This window comes from Oncorhynchus tshawytscha, linkage group LG04 (assembly GCF_018296145.1).
Source record: "Oncorhynchus tshawytscha isolate Ot180627B linkage group LG04, Otsh_v2.0, whole genome shotgun sequence".
Classification (NCBI taxonomy): Eukaryota; Metazoa; Chordata; class Actinopteri; order Salmoniformes; family Salmonidae; genus Oncorhynchus; species Oncorhynchus tshawytscha.
In genome coordinates this window covers 30,140,149-30,159,349 of record NC_056432.1, presented here as the reverse complement: position 1 = coordinate 30,159,349, position 19,201 = coordinate 30,140,149, and the positions used below count along the sequence as shown (strand labels likewise).

At 41.2% G+C, this 19,201-nt stretch overlaps 2 protein-coding genes across 16 annotated transcripts in view; both read left to right on the top strand.

Moving 5' to 3' along the window:
• Window positions 1–512: 512 nt before the first annotated feature.
• Window positions 513–5,947, top strand: LOC112233534 (zinc finger CCHC domain-containing protein 8-like). The gene is made up of 14 exons (XM_024401242.2): window positions 513–710; window positions 1,430–1,472; window positions 1,547–1,621; window positions 1,728–1,833; window positions 1,932–2,006; window positions 2,122–2,225; window positions 2,510–2,575; window positions 2,650–2,710; window positions 2,842–2,975; window positions 3,125–3,267; window positions 3,403–3,518; window positions 3,627–3,713; window positions 3,802–3,907; window positions 4,110–5,947. Exons 1-14 carry the CDS (start codon window positions 545–547, stop codon window positions 5,003–5,005), a joined length of 2,178 nt encoding a protein of 725 aa, XP_024257010.1. The 5' UTR covers window positions 513–544; the 3' UTR covers window positions 5,006–5,947.
• Window positions 5,948–6,645: 698 nt separating this feature from the next.
• LOC112233531 (CAP-Gly domain-containing linker protein 1) overlaps window positions 6,646–19,201 on the top strand; it is a 52,303-nt gene continuing 39,747 nt past the window's right edge. For 5 of the 15 annotated variants that reach the window (XM_024401239.2, XM_024401238.2, XM_024401237.2 and 2 more), the window contains exons 1-3: window positions 6,646–7,003; window positions 17,397–17,675; window positions 18,342–18,862. In XM_024401239.2, coding sequence (XP_024257007.1) covers window positions 17,585–17,675; window positions 18,342–18,862 — 612 coding nt within the window. In that variant the 5' untranslated portion in view covers window positions 6,646–7,003; window positions 17,397–17,584. Of the gene's footprint in view, window positions 7,004–14,672; window positions 14,790–17,396; window positions 17,676–18,341; window positions 18,863–19,201 lie in introns of all 15 variants that reach the window. The other 10 variants (XM_024401229.2, XM_024401230.2, XM_024401228.2 and 7 more) reach the window with 10 other exon arrangements.

Sequence of the window (19,201 nt, the reverse complement as noted above, 5' to 3'; positions counted from 1 at the left end):
GATGACTTCAGTTGGTCTTGGGTGCATATTGTATGTGGTTTAAATACTGTCTGCTTGCATAACAAGTGTCAACGATATGACAGACACGCATTCACATTTTCTCAAGAGATACTGAAAGAAAGATATCATATTTCTCCACTTATGTTCCCGAGACAAAATTAACATTTGTTGTATCATTTTACTGCAGTTAATATTATATTACGCTACATGTGAAAATGTATAGGCCTACAGTCAGTGCCCATATTTCAGTTATTTTTCCATTTAACCCATATGAATTTAAATGAGGAATATTCTGTTTATTCATGGGTACAGGGATACTTGTAAGTAGGATAACACAGGTGCATGTAAACAGTTTATCCTGAATACGACCTTAAGCGGGATATGAGCTACTATCCCTAAAACTGTGAGCATGTAAACGTGGTCACTATATCCAAATATCTGTTTTTATGGTGGCCCTTGAACATGTGGCATAAAACAACCAATCAACGCTCTTGCGTGATTAAGTGTTGACCTCTGAACTCTGGCCAGCAACAACAGAGTGAAGATGGCGGAGTTTGATTTTGGTGACTGTGAGCTCTTTGAACAATTGGAAGAGAGTATGCCTGTTGCTACTCACATTCGGTTCACTGAGGAGGGTGGAGAGGAAGGCTCTGAGCTCAGTGAAAGATTGGAGGAGTGTGAGGAGACAATCCGGAGTCTAATAGAAGAGAATATCCTTGTGTGAGAAGCTAGCGGGTGCTAGCTAGCCACCATGTCTGTGGCCTAACTTTAGCTAGCCAACGAGACATCTTTATTTCACCGCTCAACCAGTCACTGGTTGGACGTGCCTCTTGACAGCATTTCATCTCACTAGCTTGCAAACTATTTTGTCATTGCAGCTAAAAAACATACTAGCTAGAACACATGCAAAAACGTTTTACTACGACTTGCCAAATAGCTAGACAGAAGACTAGTACGCTAACTCCCTAGCCGAATAAACTCAACGATTTACGATGGATTTGAGCGGCAATTAGTGTGGGTGGACTGGAGCTCCGACATCACATAACTTAATTTTATCAAAAACTACAGATTTCAGGACCGAAAGAATAATCTGCAATTACACATAACAAAACCTTAATTTTATGTGACATCTAACACATCGTTAATCGTGGAGTTGAGTTTAATCGGCGAGTAACTCCCAAGTCTGATGGGGGGAATGATAACGTCAGCCTAAAACTGTTAAATTTAGTCACTCTCTTGAATTAACACTGCATAGTTTATGTACAATGCTAGAAGTATTCACTTTCCATTCATCCAATTATAAATAGTTTGTGGTTAAAACTGAATAATCTTTTCCAAACAAACTAGTAGATTGGTTGAACGTGCTTGATGTCTATGTTGTTTTGATCAAAAATGCCTCGGTATTATTTTTCTTTAACCTATTGTCCACATCAAGAGTTGAAGAGAAAATTGAAAGTTTTGACAAGGCCAAGGTAAGTTATTGATGCGCTACTCACTACAGGCATAACCTGTGTGTAATGACCTCATTCAAATATTTTTCTTCCAGTGGCATTAATGTTGAAAACATCAAGATTGATGGGCCTCTTCTACAGATCCTTTTCGCAAATAATAGCATCTCAAAGTAGGATTTCTTTTTTGGTTTCTTAGTCAATTTCTCCAATGATTTTGTAACTTTATTTCTATGTCTATGGGCGTTAACATGTGAACGGTTAATCTTCTTTTCCCAGGCAATGCCGTCAAGAAATTGAAGACTCCATCTGTAGTATTGTTCAGAAACATCAGCTGCATGGAGAAGTTGAAAAAGGAAATCCCTCCAGCAATGTCAACCCTCAGGTACATTTTTGGATTTGGAGATGGTCTTGTTCAAGTTTCAAAGAAGAAAATATGTTTTACATGGAAAATATTTCACATCTGTTTTCTTCCACATGCAGTCTTCAAGTTTCATTATGGAAGAAGATCAGAAGACCAAGACCTGTGGCATCAAAAAGATTAAGGAGGCCTTCAGTGTGCGTGTTCTTTATTTTATTTATGACAATCTAGGTGTCTGTCCCCTGCATGTCTTGTGAAATGTACCATTTGCATTTGTTTGTCTGGATATATTTGTGTGTCTCTTTTTCACAGATGGTGGGAAGTGTCCTGTATTTCACCAGTTTCTGCGTGGACAAACTTGGGCAGCCCCTGCTTAATGATAACCCCCAGCAGACGGAAGGATGGGAGGTTCCAAAGTATCCTCAACACTGCTTGCTCTGCTCTCTGTGGACAGCCCTGTGTCCTTCAGTCACTTCTTTTTTCTAAAAAAACACATTTCAGTGTAGAATCCAGCTTTCATTGTTGGATAACATCAACTGAAAAGAAATCTCACTTTTTGAACCATTATCTTTTCTATCTTTCATTGTGTGTATTAATGCACGTGGTAGTCGGTATATGAGTAGAAAAGTGTGCTGTGTTTTGTTACGCACGTTGAAACTACAGTTGCATCATTTAATTGAGTTCCTTAATTGTTGCGAAGATATCAGCAGGTCTTCAGCCAGGTCATCGCCTTAGATGGACAGGAAGTACAGATGAAAGAGAAAAGGTATAGCAGAGATTTTGTTTTTTATGCAGGAAATATCTGTACATTTTATTGTTGTTTTTGTGCCTATACTACAGACCTAAGCCTTGTTGTTTCAACTGTGGGTTGGATGGTCATCAACTGCGAGACTGTCCTCAGGTAAGTCTTGAATATCATTTGACTTTAATATGCATCTTATAACATGAAAGTTGTTTACTTACCATGGGCAGACAGAAGAACTTAAAACCAGGTTTGACACGTGATCAACAGCTTTGTTCATTTCCTCTTAGCCAAAGGACATGGCCAGAATCAATGAGAAGCGGAAGGAGTTTTCTCAGGGTAACCAGGGCAACCTGAGCAATCAGCGTTACCATGCTGAGGAACTGGAGGAGCGATTTGCCAGATACAAACCTGGAATCATGAGGCAAGGCACATTTGAAATGTCTGAAGGCACTGACACAAGAAGAAACTAATTTGTTTTCAGTTATTGCAAGGTCTAAGTGAAGTTGTAGAACTAGGGTTTTTGGTATCACAAATCTGTTACCCTTTGCTTGTGTTTCTGGCATTGATCAGTGAGGAGCTGATGTCTGCACTGGGAGTTGAAATGAACACTCTACCCCCTCACATCTACCGCATGAGGCGGTTAGGCTACCCACCTGGCTGGCTTAAGGAGGCAGAGATGGAGAACTCAGGTCTCACGCTATATGATGGGAAGGGTAAGATTTCACCCAGAGAGACCACAACCACTTTACTAAACACTTGCCTTGCAGTTTTTGTTGTATCACTGATCTTTCCTGATTCTTAATTAATATTGGGCTGCTATGTATTTAAACTGTGTTCACCCTTTATAGTGTCAAAAGATGGAGAACTAACAGAGGTCGACCATGGACAAAGTATTTCCTATGATGTTTCCAAGCTAGTAGATTTCCCAGGCTTCAATATATCTGCACCACCTAGTGTGAAGGATGTAAGTCTTCTTGAAATCAGTTTGCTGGCCATCATTAGGGTACAAGCATACCGATCTTTGCCACCACTTGTAGACCTTTACAACCAACATTTTCCCCCTGACTTTTAGGACTACAGGCTATATGGCTCTATTCCAATACAGCATAACCATATGAAGCAGAATTTTGCTGATTATCTGTCCAACAATTTTCCAATGGTAACTACAATTCTCCTATTCCACATTTTAATAAATTGTTTGTCCACTGTAGGTGTGCACACTATAAATTAATATATTTTGCCAATAGCCTGGTGCCAACTGCAATAAGAGGCTGCATGAATCTGAATCAACTCCCCAGCAGACGAAGAAAAGGAGATCTGATGCCAGGAGTTCAGATATGGATGTTGATTCAGGTAGAGGTGTTATTATTCCAGGTGTCTGAATACAATGTATAACCAATTACTCTATTGCAACCAGCAGATAATTCTGCTTTTCACTGTCATGACTGGGTGGTCGGTCTGTCTGTTTGCAGAAAACAAAAGCCACTTATGTTGTATGTGTGCAATGGCCTCCCTGCTCTAGCAGTGCGTAACGCTTGTCAGTGTCTGTTTCCAGACCAGGATACTACACCCCGCCGCCACCGGAGCTCAGACAGCTTCCAGTTCCAGCCCCCGCTGCCCCCTGACTCGCCATCCTTTGGTTCACCACCTCCCTTACCTCATGGTACACCACCAGCCACTCCCACTCCACCCCCTCTTCCTAAGGGAACACCTCCCCCCACACCCACTAATGGTTCACCGGCTCTACGGGGACGCAGTGTGGGAGTGGGTGAGGAGTCTGTAGGTGGGGAGGAGGAAGAGCTGACACTGGAGGAGCTGGAGGAGCAGCAGAGGCTGATCTGGGCTGCATTGGAAAATGCTGATACCACCACCAACAGTGACTCTGAGACACCAGCTGTTGGAACACCCCTCCCCAGCTCGCCCAGCATCTCCACACCTGCCCAAGTCGACACTGAAACTGAAATGGAGGAAGGTGAGGCTGAAGATGAAGAAAAGGAGGGATCTGTGGAGGTTTCCAGCCACAACAGTTATGAGCAGATCAGTGTTGATCCATCTTCTAGCAAATTTCAGGATGATGTTGAAGATAAAGGCAAGGTGGTTGAAGATGAGAGCAGCTTGTTGAAAACACCAGTCCAAGAGGAGAGCCCTATGAGTCCTGAAGCTGCTGCAGATAGAGGCAATGTGCTTGCACAGAGGCCCAGCTTGCTGCAAACACCAGTCCAACAAGAGGGCCGTCAGCCAGACCCCTCAGATCAGGATGCTGTCGAGGGAGATCTGTCTGACTCTGTGGGGAAGGTAACAGCCGTGCCTCACCGGAGTAGGTTCGCACATGGCATTATTCCCTTTGAGGACACGCCAGAATTTACAGAGGTTGCTGAGGCCACCGGGACATACCTTCGAATCCGAGACTTGCTGAAAGGTTCCCCTCGAAATATGGCGAAAAAAAAGTGAAAAGACTGGCTTGAATTAAAATCCAGGGATTCTTTTGCATAAACACTTATTTTTTAACAAATCTGTGGTTTTCATACACTTTTCTTTAAGTGTGCCACAAAAATTGGAGCTGAACAGTTTGGTGACCTTTCATTCAAACTTATTTTTAATGGTTTCTTTTTTTTGTACCAAAATGAATGTATTTTATGCGTATGAGTTAGCTGTGGTCTATGAAGACGCAAGGTTTTCATAGAATAGTTTTTCTTTAAGGAAACCTCATAAGCCAGTTTTGGCGTGTCTTTTTTGCCATTCACATAAAATCATTTTTGTAGCAATGACAACATCCATATTGCTCTTTTAGGTGTAAAGATAAGATTTTATAAAATGTTTTTTCCTCTTCTGTTTTTACCATCGATTGATCATTTTTCTATGACTCTTTGCAGTCTAGGCGCCTCTCCTCTTCTCATGGTTAAAGTAGCCTCCCATTGGCTACTCCTATCAAATAAGGACATATTCATCTCGATTTTTAAGTTAATTTGAAACTTGATTGGATTGTTGAGGTGATTTTTAACTGGATTATTTTAGTTTTATTTTGACACAGGAAGTCGGTGTCTTAATTCAGAATATCACTACCACAATATGGCTCTGCTTAATATCGCACGTTTATTTAAAAAAGTAACAACCATTGTACGTCTTTTCATCAGCGTCATAGACTTGGTTCAGCATCTGGTTATTGCTACTACATAATGGCACTAGAGAGCGGCAAAACCTAATTTGACATTTTCAGGTAACCATATTAAATTTGACTAAGAGCAACTTGTCTAGAGGAGAAGAGTGTCAAAGGAGATCGGCCTACTTTTTACTTAGGGGTCAATGGTTTGTTTTTGTTATTCGAAATTGGACTGTCATTGTAGTTTTGCCATTGAACGTCTGAATTAAACGTACACAGTATGTGGGAAGGCTGCTTGCAGTATGAATTTCTCATGTTTCTGTTTTTAAATCGTGTTCAAGATTATAAACCATTTGGAGGGCTGGTTTTTAAGGGTCGTGCCCTGATGGTGCTTGGTGGAGAATGGCCAAAATTAGATCTGGTAATGTACTGGTATAAAGCGTTGTCACATTTCTTGACTGCCAGCCCTGCTCTAATATAGCCTTTATATAAGCAATTACTGGTCTGTACCGTATCTGTTTGGATGGTGAAATTGTTCAACTGTTCTCTCCAGTCAAACCATGTGATAAGTACGTTATTAGAAAAGGACCCAACTCTTACCAGAATTTGAACGGTAAAAGGAAGCAAGTTCCACACAGGGTTTCAAAATCAGTACAGGGAAACGAGCAACTGTATTTGGGTGATAACCGTTTGCCTATATGGATTAAAAAAAATTTTTTTTTGACAAATGGCAGGCTCAAAAAATGTTAATCCGAGCAAATGGTCCTAATTAAAGTGTAGAAATGATTTTTCGTTTTGACAGACGAGCAATAATAATGCAAGTTTAGTAGCTTGTTTTAAAATAATATATATATATATATATATAGCAAATGGATCTTATAACCTATTGCGTGTTCGGATAACAATTCTGGTAATTTATTGTTCAATTTGTGGTCCAGTATTAGATACTTAGTTTTTTTTACTGTCTAAAGGGGCGAGACCATTTTACGTCATTGCATCACTCAATCAGCACCTCGGTCGGACTCAAAACAGACGGCTTCGGTTGGGGAGACAACTCAGCAGTGTCTGTGGGATTGTTTATATCTAGCTTTTCGTCAAAGAAACGGTTCATACGAGAGTGCCACAGGTAAGGATTGGTGAAGAGACTTGCATCCGCTATCTCACGTTAGCGGTATGGTTAACCGGGCGGGCCCTCAGCCAGGTCAATGAGCCCACAACAACCCACGGAGGAAAAGGGAGTTGCTAAGCCCCATCTTAGCTCACGGCTACATCGTTTAGCCTACTGGAGGTAGAAGAAACCAAGCCAGCCACTACTACCTGGGCCTTCAAGGTTAGCTAGCTAACAACCGGTAACTAACCACATTTTCAGCATGTTTTGATTTGGAGATTATATGTTGACAGAAGACGTGATTTTTAGGTTTTTTTTTTACCGGAGATCATAATCGCTAGTTCAATCCCGGTTGTCCGTCAACGGTGACATTGCAGTACGATTCGGCTTTCGGACCTGTGATTCCGTCTAACAGTAGAACTAGCTAACGTTAACGTTAGTTTCCTTAGTAACGTTAATGGCAACCCATTGTCAGTGTGCTATGTTTGCGTGGCTTAGGAAAGCTACCCAGTTGCTACGTTAACTTTTTATTTTTTTTCGGAACGCCGTGTATTTGTCAATTTTCTTCTCTAAACTTCACGATATACTTGCTGCGAGCAGAGACTGGAAAATGTGTCATTAGTTTAATCACTTTTCTCAAGTGGAATGATAACTTAGTATCGTATCTAGCAAGCTGAGTTGGCAGGCACAGGCCTGGCAGAGTATAGCTACTAATGTTAGCTAACTCGCTTGTGTAGTTTTTTTGCGAGACGATCTACTAGCAAGTGTTTAAATACATTTAGATTGTTAGCCCAATCGAGTTTTCTTGAAGTTCGCATCATAGCACTTTTCGAAGGTACTGTCAAACGATGTCCAGATGTGCCACCTCATCGACCACACGGAAAACAATACACTGGAATGGCAATGCGTCAGTGGGACTATGACACGTGGGAAATCTCCCAGTGAACCTTTCGAATTGACGATCACGGAGAACAACTCAAACTCAACGAACCATTTGTCAAGCTTGCTTATTTATACCTTTGCAAGCGAACTTCAAGGAAATGCTATTCGGTGGTGGAAAAAGTACCCAATGTCATACTTGAGTAAAAGTAAAGCTACCTTAATAGAAAATTACTCAAGTGAAAGTCACCCAGTAAATTACTACTTGAGTAAGTCAAATTATTTGGTTTTGAATATACTTAAGTATCAAAAGTAAATTGCTCAAATATACTTAAGTATCAAAATAGAAAGTGAAAGTATAAATCCTTTCAATTCCTTACATTAAGCAAACCTGATGACATGATTTTTTAGTTTTGATTTATGGATAGCCAGGGTCACACTCAACACTCGGACATAATTTACAAACTAAGCATGAGAGGCAGTGGGGATGACCAGGGATGTTCTCTTGATACGAATTGGACCACTCATGGCCTGCTAAGCAATCAAAATGTAACGAGTATTTTTGGATGTCAGTGAAAGTGTATAGAGTAAAAAGTACATTATTTTCTTTAGGAATGTAGTGGAGTAAAATATTCTACCATGGTAGTGATTAAAATCCCTTGATACTTTGTACCTAAACTCAGGTCAAGATAATCTATTCAATGAATGAATTACATTTAAATTTTTGTGTCAAATCGCCAGTTGGCGACCCATCCCTTACTTATGGGATTAATTGACACACAAATAAACATTAAATAGATTCACAGTGATAATTATTCCTGTGTTTTGGTCAGTGCACACTGCATAAAGAAATAAATACATAATAGTAGATTATGGTTATCTAAGCAATATTAGTAACTTTGTGTTTCAAGCTCTGAATGCTGATATATGAGACCGTATACCACAGGTTTGACAAAACATTTATATTTAGTGTTCTAATTACTTTGGTTAGCAATAAGCCACGCAAACATAAATAACACCTCAGGGGTTTGCTATATATAGGGAAAGGGGGGATACCGAGTCAGTTGTCCAACTGAATGTATTCAACTGAAATGAGTCTTTCACATTTAACCCAACACCTCTGAATCAGAGGTGCGGGGGGCTGCCTTAATCAACATCCATGTCTTCGCCGCCCGGTTAACAGTGGGTTACTGCCGTGCTCGGGCAGAACGACAGAATTTTACCTTGTCAGCTCAAGGATTCGATTCAGCAACCTTCCGGTTACTGGCCCAACGCTCTAACCACTAGGCTACCTGCCGCCACATGGCCAATACGATGGCTAGGGGCTGTGTCCAGGCACTCCGCGTTGCGTTGTGCATAAGAACAGCCCTTAGCCGTGTTATATTGGCCATACACCACAACCCCTCATGCGTTATTGCTTAAATAATAACCATAGAGTAGTTAAAATAACGTAACAAATAAATACAGAAAAATTAAACGGAAGACGTGTAAAAATATCTGTGACCTTGACTTGGTTTCAGTGCTTCTTTGACACTGATCATGCTCTCATTTGAAATTCTTCAGTAATGATTAAATGATAAACCTGTTCGGGAAACATTTGATCATGAAAAATCATCAGCCTAATTGATTGAATTCAGCAGAATGGAGAGAACTTTAGGCTTAGGTTTCTTTTTATGCTTGGATCAACGTCCACCAATAAGGCTCAAGAAGTTTGGCCTCCACCGGTAACAGAAGCAGGTGCACCGACCAAGGTTTATTTGACCTTACGTTCCTCTGTGTCCTGTGCCAGGCTCGGTGGTGGATCCTGATACCCTGCTCTCAGCCCCCAGGGCTGTACTCTGCAGAGGCAGCCAGGCCCTTTATATACTCAGGGTAAAAGAGCTCAGCCAGGTTGTAAAATTAAAAAAAAAAAGTTAACCTGGTTTCCTCACTTCTTGGGCACCTGAGATGCCCAAGAAGTGAGGACACTTTGGTATTGGCCCTGCTCTGAAAGCTCATTTGAATTGCTAGACTAGAGCAAGATAAGAAACAGAAAGTGTGCCAGTGAGCTGACCATTTATTATTGAATAATATCTATGGCATTGAGTCTGGTGTTTGACTACCGTCTCTGATTTACAGCAAAACCATCAACAAACAATAACATACCACTACAAGCAATTAGTTTACAGTTGAATTGTTTTCATATGAATCTGCTAAATGTTAAAACAAACCAGCCAGGCTTATTTGATCTCATATTTGTTTAATCTTTTGATCCAAGAAAGTGCTCGTTGTCTTAAACTCCTGCTTTGCTCACTGTACTACTGATGTTTCAGAATTTAGTCGATCCCAAACTGAGCTGTCTGATTAGGCTATTGTTTATGATTTAATATGTACGATTTCTATGCCTGCTATGATGAAACTGGCCTTTAAAAAATAACAGTTATTTGGTATTACAAGTAAACCTGACAATGCTTCTTGAATGTCCTTTTCCTGGAGGAAAAATGTGTCTGTAATGTGCCTATTTCACAACCAAGCCATGAAAACAACTTTAAATGTTTTTTGTTGTTTTTTTCCCACTGAAACCGGAAGTGTCATTCAAAGCATTATAAAGCATATAAATAGGCCAATGTCTGGATTTGATAAGAGCTTTGATCGAAAATGTAAGACTGACGCTACCTGATGCTGATGAGCCATACGTTAAAGACATTTTAAGGATCCCTTGTCCAAATGATCATGCCGTTATCCAATACATATATGATATAGGCTACTGCACATTACACAACTCTATGCTCTCTTGGGTAAATAAATGAAACTAGGTCCTGTAGGCTAATCTTTTTTAATGTAAATTCTATTGTTGTGCTGTATTGTATAATATGGACAGGAATTACGTACATCATTCAAACCATGTTAAAGCAGAGAGCATGGGATTATGGTGCAGCACATGCAGCCTACAAAGATACAAGTATAAGCTTGCAAATTTGATTTTCATTTTGAAATATAATAGGGCCTATTTGTAAAATTAATAGGCTGACTCATACACAACATGACCAAAAGTATGTGGACAACTGCTTGTCGAACATCTCATTCCAAAATCATCGGCATTCATGTGGAGTTGGTCCTGCAATAACAGCCTGGGAAAGGCTTTCCACTAGATGTTGGAACATTTCTGTGGGGACTTGCTTCCATTCAACCACAAGAGCATTAGTGATGTTGGGTGATTAGACCTGGCTCGCAGTTGACTTTCCATTAAATCCAGAAGGTGTTCGATGGGGTTGAAGTCAGGGCTCTGTGCAGGCCAGTCAAGTTCTTCCACACAGATCTGAACAAAATATTTTTGTATTGACCTCGCTTTGCGCACGGGGGCATTGTCATGCTGAAAAAAGAAAGGGCAATCCCCAAACTGTTGCCACAAAGTTGGAAGCACAGAAATCATCTGGAATGTCATTATATGCTGTAGCATTAAGATTTCTGTTTACTGGAACTAAGGGGCCTAGCCCGACCCATGAAAAACAGCCCCAGACCATTATTTCTCCTGCACCAAACACTACAGTTGGCACTATGCATCTGCCAAACCCTCAATCTTCCGTCGGACTGCCAGATGGTGAAGGGTGTTTAATCACTCCAGACAACGCGTTTCCACTGCTCGCTCTCTTTACACCACTCCAGCCGATGCTTGGAATTCCGCATGGTGATATTAGTATATGATATTGGTATATGGCTGCTCGGCCATGAAGTTCCCGACGAACAGTTCTTGCGCTGACGTTGCTTCCAGAGGCAGTTTGGAACTCGGTAGGGATTGTTGCAACCGAGGACAGACAATTTTTACGTTCTTTAGCACGGTTCCATTCTGTGAGCTTGTGTGGCCTATCACTTTGCGGCTGAGCCGTTGTTGCTCCTAGACATTTGCACTTCACAATAACAGCACTTACAATTGACCAGAAATTTGACAAACTGACATGTTGGAAAGGTGGCAGCCAATGACAGTACCTGTGATTTCTATTGGCTGCTGTATTTAACATTCAGAAAACAAGAGCTTGCGTTGCGTACCTCTTCAAATAGTATATTGGTATAAGAAATGCAAAAAAACATGTCCAGCAAGCTATTCTAGTCTATATTTTCCTACATGGGACTCCAAGAGCTAAGGAGCAACACCAGCGGAGCTCAGGTGCGTGCGTATTGTGCAAGAGACGGAGGCTATAAGTTAGAAGCTTATTATGCATAACCCATCATTAATTACCTAAATATAAGGCGAATACTGCATTGAACGTATTACCTGAAAGAGGTAGGCTAGGACATGTGTGTGTGTGTGTGTGTGTATATAGATAGATATATATCTATCTATCTATCTATATACACAATCTCAATCAAGAACAGGATTATCTATTTGAATGGAATTGATGGAGAGAGACTGCGAGAGTGCTCGTGCGGTGCACTGATTTAAACCAATGATATTCGAGTGAGTTTTTATTTTATTGCAGCTGCAGTGTTGTAAAACAGCCTATCTTTACAATTAAAAAAATGAGTGACCCCTGAAAGCCGGATGGAGATGGGTCAGTAAAACATGCATTCAGACTATATTAGAGGTCGACCGATTATGATTTTTCAATGCCGATACCGATTATTGGAGGACCAAAAAAGTCGATGCCGATTAATCAGCCGATTTATAAAAAAAATAATAATAATTTAAAAAACAACGTTTAAAAAAAAAAAAAAATTGTAATGACGATTACAACAATACTGAATTAACACTTATTTGAACTTTAATATAAAACATCAATTTAGCCTCAAATAATGAAGCATGTTCAATTTGGTTTAAGTAATGCAAAAACAAAGCGTTGGAGAAAAGTCATATGTGCCATGTAAAAAAGCTAATGTTTATGTTCATTGCTCAGAACATGAGAACATATGAAAGCTGGTGGTTCCTTTTAACATGAGACTTCAATATTCCAAGGTAAGAGGTTTTAGGTTGTAGTTAATATAGTATATATAGGACTATTTCTCTCTATACCATTTGTATTTCATATACCTTTGACTATTGGCTGTTCTTATAGGCACTATAGTATTGCCAGTGTAACAGTATAGCTTCCGTCCTCCTCCTTGCCCCTACCTGGGCTCGAACCAGGAACACATAGACAACAGCCACACTCGAAGCATCGTTAACCATCGCTCCACAAAAGACGCAAGGGGAATAACTACTCCAAATCTAAAAGCGAGTGACGTTTGAAACAGTATTAAGCTAGCCATTTCACATTGGTTACACCAGCCATTAGGCTGATAGGCTTGAAGTCATAAACAGCACTGTGCTTGCGAAGAGCTGCTGGCAAAACGCACGAAAGTGCTGTTTGAATGAATGATTACGGGCCTGCTGCTGCTCAGTCAGACTGCTCTATCAAATCAGATTTAATTATAACATAACACACAGAAATACGAGCCTTTGGTCATTAATATGATCGAATCCGGAAACTATAATTTCGAAAACAAAACGTTTATTATTTCAGTGAAATATGGAACCGTTCGGTATTTTATCTAACGGGTGCCATCCCTAAGTCTAAATATTCTTGTTACATTGCACAACCTTCAATGTATGTCATAATTATGTAAAATCCTGGCAAATTAGTTCGCAAACTGTTGCATATACCCTGACTGCGTGCAATGAACGCAAGAGAATGACACAATTTCACCTGGTTAATATTGCCTGCTAAACTGGATCAGTAGTTATAACTAGTGATTATGATTGTCTTTTTTACAAGATAAGTTTAATGCTAGCTAGCAATTTACCTTGGCTTCTACTACATTCGTGTAACAGGCAGGCTACTCGTGGAGTACAATGGTTAGAGCGTTGGACTAGTTACCTGTGCGGTTGAAAGATTGGAACCCCTGAGCTGACTAGGTGAAAATCTGTCGTTCTGCCCCTGAACAAGGCAGTTAACCCACAGTTCCTAGGCAGTGATTGAAAATAAGAATGTCTTCTTAACTGACTTGCCTAGTTAAATAAAAGGTATAAAAACATTTTTTTTTTACAAAAAAAAATAATAATAATCGGAAATCGGCGCCCAAAAATACAGATTTCCGCTTATGAAAACCTGAAATCGGACCCAATTAATCGGCCATTCCGATTAATCGGTCGACCTCTAGACTATATATTATAGACTATGCTGCAGCAAATGTAGGCCGACTTGTCACAAAAAGGGACCATGGTAAGCTGATAGATCTACATGGATTGTGAACTGCGCTCCAATCTGAGATGGTCCGTCCCTACCCTGAGTTTTGTTGATCCATCATGCAGAGGCCATAGAGAAGCCAGATTTAGACATGGGATATAATTTAACACTTCCATTTAACGCCATGCTGTTCATATACATTTTTAATTATAATTTACTGGTTTCTACAGTTATTTATCCCGTGAAAAGAGTGGTTTTGTGCTGTAAATCTCAGTAACCAGGTTCCCGCAATTCAACCCTAGTCTTGTAGTACCAAGTGGTTAAACACTCTTTTCAAGATTTATGCCCTGAGACAAGTAACTGTTTCCAAGTGCATCCATTTCTCTGAGAAAGTTAATTACTCTTTTTGCACTTCATGAAGGGAATGGGGAAGTGGAGGGTACAGTACATTGCAATTATTCATAATAAGCAAATTAGGTGTCATTTAGTGAGGCTTTTTCACCACTGATGTCAGCAAAAGTATATTGTACAGTGAAAAATGCAAGGTCCATTGCCTTTTTCCTGCATTCAGAGAACTAACTGTCAGAGCGATGCTTCCCTACTGTGCAGGGTTTAGCTAAGCCAGATATGCTGTAGATAAGCTCCTGCAACAAGTAATCATACATGGAACTCGATTATCTCTGTGTTTTGGGCCCTCAAATCAGTTTCAGAAGTACATTTGATTTACAGAACACGTCCTCTTCCAGTCCCCACCCATGTCATGTATCCGAACAGAGCACCAAGGTTATGTTTATTTTTACAGTGCCGTCTTCATTGAAAAACTCCTAAATTTACAGCATGCACTGGTGGAGTTCATTGTGTACATTTTTAATACGTGCTTAATTTCTGCAGGTGTCATGTGAACCCAGTGCCATAAGAAACATGTAATGAGACACTAAAATACAAAATGTCTGCACACTACAGGAAGTGGGTCAAACAAGCGCTTCAGCAAATGATCCTGGTTTGAAAGTAAGTTTAAATTTAAACAAATCAAAGTTAATTAATTTAAATTAACCTGGATGGGAATTATTTTAATGAAAATACCCTGACTAGTAACCTAGTTTAAGAAGTTGGTATGGTAACTTTTCCATAGTACCATGTCATTTTGCATGTTCATCACTAGGATATGTGAATTACCCAAAACCTGCATTGACAGAACATTGGTGTTTGGCTGCCTTCCTAACTAGAGATTAGAGTGGGAGTCAGGAGCAAAGGATTAGGCCTGCCATTACCAGCTGACTACACTGATAAACTGAAAGCTGAGAACATTCTATCACTTTCATAGGCACAAGATGTCCACAGTTTTAAATGTAAGGCTCAGGTTTCAAGTCTAGAAATTGCTGGTCTATTTTGGAAAGCAAGTTGACTTTAGCATTTTCTATAGATTCAAGACATAAGAAGTTTGCGACGCAATGTATGAGACGTAGTCATGTTTTTGAGGAGGTTGTTTTTGTTTAATACTGTTACAGCTTTGACAATGTCGGCCTAGACATTTGGGGTAAAGTGGTGGCTCTTTTTTAAAATTTGTTATAGAGTAGAACAGATAGTGAGTAGATAGTGAACTTATCTTAAATAGAACAGGCACAACAATAGATAGACCCCTCTACTCTTTCTATGTATCCTCTCATTATTTGCTGCCACAAAGATATCAATAATTTCTGTGATTTTTCCTTGAGGGCCTGTGCTCGTCCTCCTGACCTCGGGGCACAAATCAGTGTCATTCAAAGACACAGAGAGGGAAAACTGGAGTGCTGCAGGGAAACTGGGTCAATGCTGCTGACTCACCCTTTATTCTGTGCTGCTGAGAGATCTATTTTGGCATTCAGGCAGATGTGTGTTTGTGTGAGAGAGAGTGCTCGATAGATCTAGGCTTTTGTGTCTGTGTCTTAGCTGCAAGATCTATTTTTAATTATTTTAGTTAGCAGTTTTCCGTTATGCAAGGCGACTTGATAATGTTAGATGCTCTCACTCAGGGCTGGCAGCATAATAGTCAGCGAAATGGATGTAGGAAGTTGAACTATTCCATTACTGATGTTGCCTCACCTTATAGCCTAAACAGTACTCCAGATGTAGAACGGTTGTGTAGGCAAATGGTTCCTATTGGATGACATTCTGTTGGACCACATACCTCCTACTACAATAATAGTGCATAGTTTGTGTTGCCATAGCAGCAGTACTTCAGTAGTGTGTGGTTGACCTCCAGGGGTAAGGTGGTAAAGTGATATGTGCAGGCTGGAGGCTCACTGCCCTAGCCTTGCTGTCCACCTGCTGCTCTGTCTCTTAACCACAGGCATTATTTCAAGGCTTTGGAGTTCCTAACTTGGTGCAAGTCTTAGCAGACTATCAATAAAATTCAGTCTGACCTACCTTCAGTACCACACATTGCCACCTCTGGGCCAACGGCTTCATCAGTTACTACATTATTAATGCTATTTCTCACATGAATAGTATCCTAATTGTAGTGTTATCTATCCTTATTGAGAAATCTTTAAGAGACAACACAAACATTTCCGGATAATGGCAAGGTCACTCTTTCATTGTCAGTCCGGTAGTAATGGGTAGGCTAGACCCTTGTAGCATCTTTAGCTATTAGCTAAAGTAGTCTGTCCTGTAGGAGGGCTGCTAAACACCCTACTCCTTTGTTTATGCACTAATCCCTCCTTCTTCACACAAACTCTACAGTTTATGGTGAAGAGGGAGGGTCCAAGACTCTGGCAAACACACATTAACACAGCAGAGCACTAGTGGTGGGAATGTGAGGAATTTAGAAAGATGTCATTGTGTTTTAAATGAATGTAATGGGCCCATTTTTAAGAACTGCTTAGTAAAGCAGTGAGGGTAGAACAACATGGTATTGAGCAACAACAAAAAAAGGAAGTGTACTCTGGCTGACACGTAGGGGCCTTTATGTCTGGTGTTGAAAGATGATTTATGCTCCGGTCAGGTGCCTCACACTGTCTTTCACAACAACAACAAAAAATCGAATATGAGTGCAAATGAATGGTACTGGGGTCGTTGATACAGAAGACTGATCGACTTTGCATGTGTGAGAGAGTGAAAGGGAAAGCGAGAGAACTTGTTTTCGTATGGTGGTGACAAATGCAGACACAGAGACACTAGAATGTGGCCTGGCTTGTGACTGAGTATTTTTAGTATAGAACTCACTGTGACGGGGGGAGAGATTCTGCTTGTTGTGATAACAGACTGCCTACATTGACATAAGATCATTTGAATGTCGAGGACAGACCATTCAGCCCATCTATTCTCACCATTAATCCATTGTAAACAATAACCCTTGGCAGTGCCACCCATGATGTTGAAGTTGAACCAAATGAACAAATCAATATAAGAAGCCAGGTTCTTGAAAGTAAAAAAAAAAAAGTACAAAATGGACCAGTGGAACAACACTCTTTCCTCCTTTCCATTTAACTGAAGTAGTCTATGGTTATTGAACATCCCATTTCCTTTTAATGTGGTTTATTATCATTAGTAGTCTATGTAAATAGGCTAATATTTAAAAAGTGCATACTGTACAAAGCTGTTTGTTGTACTAATGTATCTCCTTTCTCTTAACAGGGTCCTTTTTCTCTCCCTCGCCCCTTTTTCCTGTCTTTTATTTGTGGTTCATTTTTTTTTGGTGCTGCTACTCAGAGACCATTGTCATCTCAGCGGCTGAGCACAACTACGTCGATGGTTTGGGGTCAGCCGGCGCCCACTGACGGACAGAAAGGCCCTGTGGATTTCACAGCACACAGAGAGGAAACATGAGCACAGCCAAGCCCAGCGGGCTCAAAGCACCCAGCAAGATAGGCAGGCCGACGGGGGCGCCAGCCACCAAGACCTCCCCTTCCACTGGTAAGAGCTCCTCCTCAGCACCAGCGGTTCACATGGCCTGGCTGCTTCTCATTCCCGGCTGTGGAAGCTACAGCACCTAACCTCTGGCTTGGATGTCATCAATCGGCTTACGGTTGCAATAAAAGGGGCTTTACTGCTTCATCAGTCCGGATCTGCTGATTACATTTGATGTAGCCCTTATGCTGTAGACTTTATCAGTCACTGGCCATTTTGGATCCGTAGGCTGTAGTGTTTACCCCTAAAATCTCTCCAATATGGTGGATTACCTATATTTTTCAGCAGGAGAAATTGGGTGAAGTGAGTCTACTAGAGGCTTTAGACACTGCTCTTTGTCTTGCTGTGTGAAATGTGCTGCTATTTTGTTTCAAATCGTTGACCGTCAGAGGTCATGTGAAAATGTGACTGTGAAGTGTGACCTAATGATGACATCCAATGAACAATTATTTGTACATTGGTCAGCTGTTAACATTTGTATATAGAATATCAGGCAACAGTAATTGTTGACGGTACATAACATATGGCATTATGGGGTAAGAGTTTGAAAGTATTGAATAACAAGGTAAATGTGTCATGTTCTGTGAGCTAACTCCTTCATGTTAGTTCTGTTAGCTCAGTGAAGTTGTCTCACTGGCAGTAATTGGATGTTTTCCACCCGTTTCCCTGCAGCCGGACCCAAAGTAGTCGCAGCCGACAAGTCCACTCCAGGTGGTGGTGCAGTGGGGACGCAAGATGGCGGGGAGAACTTCCAGGTCGGGGAGCGGGTGTGGGTGAATGGGAACAAACCTGGCGTGGTGCAGTTCCTGGGGGATGCTCAGTTTGCACCAGGACAGTGGGCTGGCATTGTGTTGGATGAGCCCATTGGGAAGAACGATGGCTCGGTGGCAGGGGTGCGCTACTTCCAGTGTGAGCCCTTGAAGGGGATATTCACTCGCCCCTCCAAGCTGTCCTACACAGAGGGCGAGGCCAACGGGACTCAGACAGCACCTCCATCCCGGGCTGGGTCACCCACCCCCTCCACCGCCAGCCTGGCCTCTCACACCCCCTCTGTCAAGAAGGCCTCAACTGCAATGCCTGCCACTCCAGCCTCCAACCTGGCACGCACAAACAGCGAGTCTGTCTCCAACCTCTCAGACACCGGCTCGGTCAAGAAGGGGGAGAGGGAGCTGAAGAATGGAGACCGTGTTTTGGTATGGCTTAGTTCATTAACACTTTGAAAGCAGCGGTTATTTTGGATCAGGCAGCTTTTATCCCAATGCTTATTTTTCTGCACCTGCTCGCTAGTTCATCTTTGCAAGTTTGTCTCAAATGTTCCCACTCTCCCCTGGGCAAGCCCCGGCTCCACCCCCTCCTCTTGCCCCTTGTGTGGTGACTTTGCTGTAAATACAGGCTGGTCTCAGAGTCACATGACTGACCTCTTTCACCATGGTAATCACTCAGGAATGTGTCTGCAGAACAAAGTCTCCACCCACCCACCTCACTCCCAACTTCTCACTGACCAATGAGAATGTACGTTCTAACACGCCTCC

Coding starts and splice junctions, on each gene's coding strand:
- LOC112233534 (XM_024401242.2), top strand. CDS start 545: ATGGCGGAGTTTGATTTTGGTGACTGTGAGCTCTTTGAACAATTGGAA. Junction 711..1,429: donor CCGGAGTCTAATAGAAGAGA/ATATCCTTGTGT, acceptor CCTATTGTCCAC/ATCAAGAGTTGAAGAGAAAA. Junction 2,226..2,509: donor GAAGGATGGGAGGTTCCAAA/GTATCCTCAACA, acceptor ATTGTTGCGAAG/ATATCAGCAGGTCTTCAGCC.